Raw genomic sequence first — 11,789 nt, 5'->3', positions numbered from 1 at the left:
CGCACCAACCCCAGCGGTTCCCCCTGCGGGTGTTGAGCCCACAGAGTGAATACGGAAAGCCCACATTGCCTTTTTGGGCTGTGCCTGACCGGGCTCCATGGCGAGCCCAGCCACCAGGTGAATGCTGATGGGCCCTCCGTCTCAGCCTGGCTCAAGATGGGGGCCCCGAGCTTCCTCCAGGCCGGGTCACATTTCCTCTTCCTCATACAATTTGGTCTCAGGCGAGGGACAAATTTGCCTAAGACCAAATTGCCATGGCAAACCCTACCAGAAGCATAAGGCCCCAGACAACACAGCTCTCAGGTTCATCTGGGCACACAAACCTCTCCACCATGATAAGGTGATGGTTCCCGGAGAGTCTTGTTGTCATTATGTGTTTATTTAGGTTTTTTTTTTCTAATTTGGGGAGTAACAAAATCACAGCATCTGTTATTTTTAACTCATTGGGATGAATTAACTCACTCACTCATCCACACCTTTGTTGTCCAAACCCTGTAATGCTAACTGGGAATGGGGTGAGACTGATGCAGCAAGTTAAAATACTTCAGTACTTTAAAGTACTTTATTATATCTCACATTTTCAGCTGGAGCAGGTGTTAATTGGAGTTCCATCTGACAGATGACTGAAGCGTGATTGATGCACGATGATTTTTCTCTTTTAAACTTGACATTTTACAGTGTCTTGTGGCTTTCATTTTGTTTTGTTCTTTTAGGTGGCTCAAATGAAGAATAAAGACAATCGTATTAAGCTGATGAATGAGATGCTGAATGGAATTAAGGTCCTGAAGCTGTATGCATGGGAGCTGGCCTTCAAGAACAAAGTTTCAGATATCCGTGAAAGTGAGCTGCGGGTCCTGAAGAAGGCGGCCTACTTAAGTGCTATGTCCACCTTCACATGGGTCTGTGCACCTTTCCTGGTGAGTCTTGTATGGATGAAATAAAATGCTTTACTTCTTTCAAAACTGTGCAGGAAATTACAAAACACTAAAAACAAAAAACTAAATTTTTATTGTTTTCTTATGTCAGTCAAATGGGGTGTGCAGCGAGTCCATTCTGAGTTCCGGTGTTGCAGACCATACGAGACCCCCCCCCCCCCCCCCCCCCCCCAAAAAAAAAATGTCCGCCCTGCCTTCACTGCACATGCATCAGGCATGGCACAAACTGGGTGGACATAAATGCAAACTCTCACAGCGAATGCAGTTAGAATTAGGTTTAATAGAATAAACAAGCAGGACTTCGGTACACAGGTGGTCCAGCAGCGAATCAAAGGTACTTACAGGCAGGAGGCTGAGGCTAGGTCCAAAAAACAGGTCAAAAATACACAGTGTGGTGGCTTGCACAGGCAAAGACAAAAACACGGTTGAGGACAAAACAGGGTCAAATACCGGCAGACTGATAACTAGGCAAGACAAGACAAGGTGCGAAGGCTGGAAAGTGAATAACATTCAAGAATCTGGTGATGGACTGTGAGACTATGAGGGCTTAAATAATGACAGGCTAATCAGGGCGTGAATTGAGGAACAGGTGTGAGGAAGGTTCTGGAAGGGGCATGACTGAGAAAGACAAGGGCAAGTGCAAGAGGGTGCAGTAACACAAAAAGCAACGCAAACTGGAGCTAAAGATAAATAAGTAACAGAAAAACCAACGGTGAAAACATGACGTGCTCAAGACAAGCAGTAATTGCCGTGAACCAAACAAAGGGAGCACCCAAGGAAATAACGTGACCAGCCTAAAAAGAAAGATAAGCGAATCAAAGACTATGACGCAAAACCAAAACAGAACTGATACTGGCTAAAGAATAAATATACATACAGTAAATGATAATAACTGTAACTAAAGGAACATAACCAGATTACAACACACAAGGGAAATCACTAACAGAAGACCAGAAATAAATGAATGATGAACAAAAACAAAACCAATGGTAACATGAACATGACCAGAATAGAAATACAGATGCACCGACCAAGGAAACAGAAATCAAATTCAAATTTATTAATTTATATAGCGCCAATTCACGATGAAATCCTCTCAAGGCGCTTCACACAACATAAAACAACAAAAAAAACGGAATTAAAAATTTAAAACACAATAAAAAGATGACCATAAAAGAATACAAGAATAAAAACACATCATAAAACTAATGATTAAACAAGGAAAACAAATGAGTCTTTAAATGTGACTTAAAAATCTCCACAGTATCCGACTGCCGAATGTGTGCCGGGAGATCATTCCACAGAGCTGGGGCACGGTAGGAGAAAGCTCTATGACCGGCAGACTTTTTATTCACCCTGGGAACACACAGAAGTCCTGCACCCTGAGAACGCACGGCCCGAGCTGGTACATAGGGGCTTACCAGGTCAGCCAGATAGGGAGGTGCAAGTCCATGAACAATTTTATAAACTAATAACAGTACTTTAAAATCCGATCTTGCAGCAACTGGAAGCCAGTGCAGGGACGCCAAAATGGGCGTAATGTGATCAAACTTTCTGCTTTGTGTCAAAAGTCTGGCAGCAGTGGTTTGAACCAGTTGAAGACCCCTAATCCTGGACTGCGGTAAGCCAGAAAATAGAGCATTACAATAGTCCAATCGAGAATAGACAAATGCATGTATCACAGTCTCAGCATCAACCATAGACAGGATGGGACGAATCTTCGCTATATTTCGCAAATGGAAGAAAGCAGTCCTCGTAATGTCTCTAATGTGGAGATCAAAGGACAACATAGGATCAAAAATTACTCCCAAGGTTCCTCACTTTATCCGTATGATGTATAACACACGAACCTTAGCTAAGTGCTAGCTGATCAAATTGATGATGATACCTCGCTGGACCAAGAACCATAACTTCAGTTTTATCAGAATTTAAAAGTAGGAAGTTACTAGACATCCAACTTCTTACTGATGCAAGGCAGTCTTCCAAAGATTTTATGTGAATGAGATTACCAGCAGTTGTTGGCATGTACAATTGAGTGTCATCAACATAGCAATGAAAGGGAATCCCAAAGCGCCGCAGTATATTCCAACTCAGCCACATAGGAGGTGTAGCCAGTACATTCTGAGTGCTGGTCCCAAGCCCGGATAAATGAGGAGGATTGCGTCAGGAAGGGCATCCGGCGTAAAACAAGCCAACCCAACTATGCAGACTCAGAATCGAATTCCCATACCGGATCGGTCGCGGCCCGGGTTAACAACGTCCGCCACCGGTGCTATTGCTCAACAGGGTGCCGGTGGAAATTGGGCTACTGCTGGGCGAAGACGACGAAGAAGAGGAGGAAAACGTTGCCATGAACAGCGGGAGAAGAAGAAAACTAGAAGGGTGGAAATGAGAGTGGGGACTTTGAATGTTGGTAGTATGACTGGTAAAGGGAGATTGCTGGCTGATATGATGGAGAGGAGAAAGGTAGACATATTGTGTGTGCAAGAGACCAAGTGGAAGGGAAGTAAGAGCAGGAGCATCGGTGGTGGGTACAAGTTGTTGTACCATGGTGAGGACAGGAAAAGAAATGGTGTTGGGGTCATTTTAAAGGAAGAGTATGTTAAAGGTGTGTTGGAGGTTAAGCGAGCGTCTGACAGGATGATGAGTGTGAAGTTGGAAATTGAAGGGGTGATGATGAATATCATCAGTGCATATGCCCCACAGGTAGGTTGTGAGATGAAGGAGAAAGAAGATTGCTGGAGTGTGTTAGATGAGGTGGTGGAGAGTGTGCCCAAGCATGAAAGAGTGGTGATAGGAGCAGACTTCAATGGGCATGTTGGTGAAGGGAACAGAGGTGATGAGGAAGTAATGGGTAGATATGGTACCAAGGATAGGAATGGGGAAGGACAGATGGTAGTTGATTTTGCAAAAAGGATGGAAATGGCTGTGGTGAATACCTACTTTAAGATAAGGGAGGAGCACAGGGTAACATATAAGAGTGGAGGAAGGTGCACACAGGTGGACTACATTCTTTATAGGAGATGCAAGCTAAAAGAAATCACAGACTGTAAGGTGGTAGCAGGAGAGAGTGTCACTAGACAGCATAGGATGGTTGTTTGTAGGATGACTTTAGAGGTAAAGAAGAAGAGAGTGAGAGCTCAACAAATGATCAGATGGTGGAAGCTGAAGGAGGAAGACTGTTTTGTGAAATTTAGCGAGCAGGTGAGAGAAGCACTAGTTGGAGGGGAAGCAATTTTGGACAACTGGAAAAGTACTGCAGATGTGGTGAGGAGACAGCTAGGGCAGTACTGGGTATGACATCTGGACAGTGGAAGGAAGACAAGGAGACTTGGTGGTGGAATGAAGAGGTCCAGGAAAGCATAAGGACAAAGAGGTGGCGAAAAAGTTTTGGGATAGTCGGAGAGATGAAGAAAGTAGACAGGAGTACAAGGAGATGTGGCGTAAGGCGAGAAGAGAAGTGGCAAAAGCAAAGGAAAAGGCATATTGTGAGCTGTACAAGAAGTTGAATAGTAAGGAAGGAGAAAAGGACTTGTACCGATTGGCCAGACAAAGGGACAGAGCTGGAAAGGATGTGCAGCAGGTTAGGGTGGTAAAAGATGCACATGGTAATGTGCTGACAAGTGAGGAGTGTGTGCTGAGAAGGTGGAGGGAATATTTTGAAGAGTTGATGAATAAAGAAAATGAGCGAGAGAAAAGGCTGGATGATGTGGTGAGAGTAAATCAGGAAGTAAAAGAGATTAGCAAGGAGGAAGTGAGGGCTGCTATGAAGAGGATGAAGAGTGGAAAGGCAGTTGGTCCAGATGACATTCCAATGGAGGCATGGAAATGTCTAGGAGAGATGGCAGTAGAGTTTCTAACCAGATTGTTTAATAAAATCTTGGAAAGTGAGAGGATGCCTGAGGAGTGGAGACGAAGTGTGCTGGTTCCTATTTTCAAGAACAAGGGTGATGTGCAGAGCTGCAGTAACTACAGAGGCATAAAGCTGACCAGCCACAGCATGAAGTTATGGGAAAGAGTAGTAGAAGCTAGGCTTAGAAAACAGGTGAAGGTCTGTGAGCAGCAATATGGTTTCATGCCGAGAAAGAGCACTACAGATGCAATGTTTGCTCTGAGAATACTGTTGGAAAAGTACAGAGAAGGACAGAAAGAGTTACATTGTGTGTTTGTGGACTTAGAAAAAGCTTATGATAGGGTACATGTACAAGAATAGTGTGACAGCGGTGAGATGTGCAGTCGGAATGACAGACTCATTCAAGGTGGAGGTGGGATTACACCAAGGATCAGCTCTGAGTCCTTTCTTGTTTGCAGTGGTGATGGACAGGTTGACAGATGAGATTAGACAGGAGTCCCCATGGAATATGATGTTTGCAGATGACATTGTGATCTGTAGTGAGAGTAGAGAGCAAGTTGAGTCTAGTCTGGAGAAGTGGAGATATGCTTTGGAGAGAAGGGGAATGAAAGTCAGTAGAAGCAAGACTGAGTACATGTGTGTGAATGAGAGGGAGCCCAGTGGAATAGGGCAGTTACAAGGAGTAGAAGTGGTGAAAGTAGATGAGTTTAAATATTTGGGGTCAACTGTTCAAAGTAATGGAGAGTGTGGTAGAGAGGTGAAAAAGAGTGCAGGCAGGGTGGAGTGGGCGGAGAAAGGTGGCAGGAGTGATTTGTGACCGAAGAATATCAGCAAGAGTGAAGGGGAAAGTTTACAAAACAGTAGTGAGACCAGCTGTGTTGTACGGCTTAGAGACGGTGGCACTAACAAAAAGACAGGAGGCAGAGCTGGAGGTGGCAGAGCTGAAGATGTTGAGATTCTCTTTGGGAGTGACAAGAATGGACAAGATTAGGAATGAACATATCAGAGGGACAGCTCAGGTGGGACGGTTTGGAGACAAAGTCAGAGAGGCGAGATTGAGATGGTTTGGACATGTGCAGAGGAGGGACCCTGGGTATATAGGGAAAAGGATGCTGAGGATGGAGCCACCAGGCAGGAGGAGAAGAGGGAGACCAAAGAGGAGGTTCATGGACGTGCTTAGAGAGGACATGCAGGTGGTTGGTGTGACAGAGGAAGATACAGAGGACAGGGTGAGATGGAAACAATTGATCTGCTGTGGCGACCCCTAACGGGAACAGCCGAAAGACAAAGAAGAAGAAGGATCAAACAAACAGGTTGTGCTTTTAGTAGACGTCATGAGCTTCGTCAGTGCGCCTAGCGAGATACCATCAAAATCTGTAAATCTGGGTAACACCTCAGTGGGAGCATCCACCTCCATAGCAGTATGCGGTGGCTGGACCAAAGCCTGGTGAGATATGCTCAACCTAATATCCTCAGTTTTCTTCTCGAAATAGTCCAAGAAGTCCTGTGCTGAAAAGGGAGTGTGAATAACAGGTGGCTGTCCATGAATGAGAAATGCTACAGTTTCAAACAAAAACTCTGAATAATGTTATGTGTCGACGCGGGTTGAGGAGCGGACCTGCGTCTGACGGAACCCAGCGCCAAAACAACCAGAAAGCGGTTCCAGAAACAAAGCAATTTTATTTTTCCCCCTTCTGTGCAATACAAAGTGTACAAACGTAAAAGTGCGTCAGTCTGGCGGAGTGAAGGACGGCACGCTCTCCAGCGCCCAAAAGGATCGAAGCCCGGCGCTTCTGGACCCACGTTCACCGCCAAACACCCTCCAGGTGGACACGACAAACCGACTCTGCGAAGGATAGAAAAGGTGAGGTAAGTCAGCAGCTACAACTAATATCCTTCAAAGGCACACACTATCAGCAACACATTCAGGTCTGAATTTAAGCTTTATATGAATGAGCAGCTTCTCACAACAGGTGGAGGATCATCAGTCCGCATGCCACGGCCGTGAGAAGCGAGCTGCACAATTCTCATCAATGTTCACATATACTGCATAACAAAATACCAAGTTACTGTTAACAATTATTCAGACAATCAAATCACCTCTGATGTGTGCTGACAGCATGTGTCCCTCACCCGTCCTCCTTCACAGGCACGATGTGTCAAACCCAGGCGCGGTCCTCAGCGTCTCACAAACGAACATCACAAGGTCGAGTTCCCGGCAATTCTGCTTGAATCACACATGGCTTAAATGCAGAACGCCATCTCATTATCTGCTTCAGCTGAAAGTCTTTAAGGTTGCACGTGAGCACCATCCACAGGTGCTGCACATCACGTTGATGAGGGTGAAGGACTCTTCTGCCAGCACCTTCTCCACAGACAATAAATCAGTTTGCATACCACCTGGAGAGCAAAGAAAAGACAAGAACACCAAAATGTCCAGCCAAACCCCCCCAACACACAACAAATAATGCTTGTTTTTGTTGATCAAATCAGAATAATAGGCACGCTTTGTAGCCAGTAGTGCATGCTTATAATCTAAGACAGCATCACGACATGCAAGGTGGAACACCTCTAATTTAGAACTTCGTCATTTCCGTTCCAAACCTCGAGCCTTCTGCCTAAGGTCACGCAAGTAACCATTGAACCAAGGTGACTGCACCCTGGGAAGGTGTGGCCTTAAAAGAGGAGGCGCAACCTTATCCAGTGTAGCCTTGAGCGCTGAATTCAAGCCATCTGCAAGACTATCCACTGAATGAACATTCTCCAAACCTGAAGCCAAAATTTCAGGCAGTCTGGCTTCGAGTTCAGTCATAGTTGAGGGATTAATGCATCGCCGCAGAGATAGACAAGGCTTTCGGTTCACTAAACGCTGAAACATAAATGCACACCTAATAAATGAGTGGTCAGAGACCACCGAGGCAAGAGGCAAAATGTCAATGTTCGTGACAGCAAGGCCACGTGTGAGAACCAAATCAAGGGTATTTCCACTAATGTGCGTTGAATCCTGAATGCACCGCTGGAATCCCAACTCATCAACAAGTTCCATAAATGACTTGCAAAGGGGATCAGAGGGCTTATTTATATGAATGTTAGTCACCAATAATCAAAATGTTGTCCGCACTAGCTGACAGGCTAGAAATGAACGCACCAAATTCATCTAAGAATTCAGAATATGGGCCAGGAGGCCTATAAACAGTGACAAAATAGCATGACTGATTTCCATACTTCTGACCCTGACAATATGTAGCTTCATGAGCAGAGCGGAGAGATGCTCAGACGAATTATATTTATGACCCCCAACAGTCAATAAGGTAAACCTGGATTTAGAAATGAAAGCAACACCCCTGCCTTGCTTCACACCACGAGACGTGACTAAATGTGTACCCTGGTGGGCAGGCCTCATTCAGAGGAAGAACAGCTGTGGGTTTGAGCCAGGTTTCACATAACCCAATCATGTCCAAGTGATGATCCATAATTAGATCGTTGATCAACAGGGATTTTGAGGACAGTGATCTGATGTTAATGAGCCCCAAACTGAAGACTTCTGTCGGATTGACAGACCGACATCTTTGAATAGGCCTGAGTAGCTTAAAATCCACTCCACGTTTTCCATTCAGCGCCCGGAGAGTGTCAGAAACCGCTGTCGTCACATCAGGACTACAAGTCCCAGAAGCTGCAGCACTCTGATGACGTGGGGGCCGAGCGCTGATGCGCTCAGCTGACCAGATAACCGGCACAGACGAACCAGTCCGATGGAATACAAACTTTCTCTGGGAGCCTCTGTGGACACAGCGAGGTCGGCGGAGGAAACCAAGCTCTCTGATAGTGATAATGTCCCGAGGGACATTGTTGTTGTTCAGTCTCCAGAGCTCAGCTGCAGAGTATCTTAGCATCGTGTCTGCCGAGGGAGTGAAGTGCGGCGTCATGCAGTGCAAAAAAGGCACTAAACAATCAAAAATGGTTAAAAATGCACACTGAAGGACCAAGAACCACATCAAGTGCATACCCAAAGATAAAAAAAAATCACACTCAAAACCACTAAAAACCAAGTTACAAACGAGAAAAACTGGAGAAAAACCAGAGGAGCAGTGAACACACAACGCCAGTCTCACAGGGGAGGTGAATTACCTCAGAAATCAGTACAAAACTCTGACAGGAGCCCCCTAAAGGGCAGGATCATGACAACCACAGCAGCTTGTCTGAGACTGACTCTCTTCGCCCAAAGCCATCACTTAACATCACTTTGAGCAGGTGGAATCAGTTAATCAGTGAAATCACCTGCTGGAGTGGGTGGTTGCACAGAAAACCTGCACCCTCTCTGCCCTTTCTGGAACTGGTTTGAAACCTTTGGTGTAGAGTGTGTTGGAGGTTAAGCGAGTGTCTGACAGAGTAATGAGTGTGAATTTGGAAATTGAAGCGGTGATGATGAATGTCTTCACACGGGTCGGTTGTAAAATGAAGGAGAAAGAAGATTTCTGGATGGAGTTAGATGAGGTGGTGCAGTGTGTGCCCAAGCATGAAAGTGTGGTGATAGGAGCAAACTTCGGTGGGCATGCATGTTGGTGACTGCGCTCCTCCAACACAAACCGTCTACCCGTGCCCCCTGCTCGCTCTAAGCAATCCCAGTCAAAACTGTTCTCGGTCACTGTCCCTCAGTGGTGGAACAAACTTCCAGAAGCAACAAGACTAGAATCATCTCTTTCAACCTTCAAGAAGCAAGTAAAGACTCTCCTTTTTCGTGACTATTTACTGCACTGATGCTTCAATCAATCAATCAATTTTTTTATATAGCTCCAAATCACAACAAACAGTTGCCCCAAGGTGCTTTATATTGCAAGGCAAGGCCATACAATAATTATGTAAAACCCCAACGGTCAAAACGACCCCCTGTGAGCAAGCACTTGGCGACAGTGGGAAGGAAAAACTCCCCCCCAACAGGAAGAAACCTCCAGCAGAACCAGGCCCAGGGAGGGGCAGTCCTCCGCCGGGACTGGTTGGGGCTGAGGGAGAGAACCAGGAAAAAGACATGCTGTGGAGGGGAGCAGAGATCGATCACTAATGATTAAATGCAGAGTGGTGCATACAGAGCAAAAAGAGAAAGAAACAGTGCATCATGGGAACCCCCCAGCAGTCTAAGTCTATAGCAGCATAACTAAGGGATGGTTCAGGGTCACCTGATCCAGCCCTAACTATAAGCTTTAGCAAAAAGGAAAGTTTTAAGCCTAATCTTAAAAGTAGAGAGGGTGTCTGTCTCCCTGATCTGAATTGGGAGCTGGTTCCACAGGAGAGGAGCCTGAAAGCTGAAGGCTCTGCCTCCCATTCTACTCTTACAAACCCTAGGAACTACAAGTAAGCCTGCAGTCTGAGAGCGAAGCGCTCTATTGGGGTGATATGGTACTACGAGGTCCCTAAGATAAGATGGGACCTGATTATTCAAAACCTTATAAGTAAGAAGAAGAATTTTAAATTCTATTCTAGAATTAACAGGAAGCCAATGAAGAGAGGCCAATATGGGTGAGATATGCTCTCTCCTTCTAGTCCCCGTCAGTACTCTAGCTGCAGCATTTTGAATTAACTGAAGGCTTTTTAGGGAACTTTTAGGACAACCTGATAATAATGAATTACAATAGTCCAGCCTAGAGGAAATAAATGCATGAATTAGTTTTTCAGCATCACTCTGAGACAAGACCTTTCTGATTTTAGAGATATTGCGTAAATGCAAAAAAGCAGTCCTACATATTTGTTTAATATGCGCTTTGAATGACATATCCTGATCAAAATGACTCCAAGATTTCTCACAGTATTACTAGAGGTCAGGGTAATGCCATCCAGAGTAAGGATCTGGTTAGACACCATGTTTCTAAGATTTGTGGGGCCAAGTACAATAACTTCAGTTTGATCTGAGTTTAAAAGCAGGAAATTAGAGGTCATCCATGTCTTTATGTCTGTAAGACAATCCTGCAGTTTAGCTAATTGGTGTGTGTCCTCTGGCTTCATGGATAGATAAAGCTGGGTATCATCTGCGTAACAATGAAAATTTAAGCAATACCGTCTAATAATACTGCCTAAGGGAAGCATGTATAAAGTGAATAAAATTGGTCCTAGCACAGAACCTTGTGGAACTCCATAATTAACTTTAGTCTGTGAAGAAGATTCCCCATTTACATGAACAAATTGTAATCTATTAGACAAATATGATTCAAACCACCGCAGCACAGTGCCTTTAATACCTATGGCATGCTCTAATCTCTGTAATAAAATTTTATGGTCAACAGTATCAAAAGCAGCACTGAGGTCTAACAGAACAAGCACAGAGATGAGTCCACTGTCCGAGGCCATAAGAAGATCATTTGTAACCTTCACTAATGCTGTTTCTGTACTATGATGAATTCTAAAACCTGACTGAAACTCTTCAAATAGACCATTCCTCTGCAGATGATCAGTTAGCTGTTTTACAACTACCCTTTCAAGAATTTTTGAGAGAAAAGGAAGGTTGGAGATTGGCCTATAATTAGCTAAGATAGCTGGGTCAAGTGATGGCTTTTTAAGTAATGGTTTAATTACTGCCACCTTAAAAGCCTGTGGTACATAGCCAACTAACAAAGATAGATTGATCATATTTAAGATCGAAGCATTAAATAATGGTAGGGCTTCCTTGAGCAGCCTGGTAGGAATGGGGTCTAATAAACATGTTGATGGTTTGGATGAAGTAACTAATGAAAATAACTCAGACAGAACAATCGGAGAGAAAGAGTCTAACCAAATACCGGCATCACTGAAAGCAGCCAAAGATAACGATACGTCTTTGGGATGGTTATGAGTAATTTTTTCTCTAATAGTTAAAATTTTGTTAGCAAAGAAAGTCATGAAGTCATTACTAGTTAAAGTTAATGGAATACTCAGCTCAATAGAGCTCTGACTCTTTGTCAGCCTGGCTACAGTGCTGAAAAGAAACCTGGGGTTGTTCTTATTTTCTTCAATTAGTGATGAGTAGAAAGATG

General features: G+C 44.5%; 1 protein-coding gene across 1 annotated transcript in view; it reads left to right on the top strand.

Moving 5' to 3' along the window:
* The first annotated feature begins 676 nt into the window (after positions 1-676).
* Positions 677-11,789, top strand: part of LOC117528782 (multidrug resistance-associated protein 1-like) — a 231,537-nt gene continuing 220,424 nt past the window's right edge. The window contains exon 1 of the mRNA XM_034191407.1: positions 677-917. Coding sequence (XP_034047298.1) covers positions 723-917 — 195 coding nt within the window. The 5' untranslated portion in view covers positions 677-722. The remainder of the gene's footprint in view (positions 918-11,789) is intronic.

Source organism: Thalassophryne amazonica, chromosome 16 (genome assembly GCF_902500255.1).
Source record: "Thalassophryne amazonica chromosome 16, fThaAma1.1, whole genome shotgun sequence".
Lineage (NCBI taxonomy): Eukaryota > Metazoa > Chordata > Actinopteri > Batrachoidiformes > Batrachoididae > Thalassophryne > Thalassophryne amazonica.
Note: the sequence above shows the minus strand (reverse complement) of the source record. Positions and strands in the feature narration are given on the sequence as shown.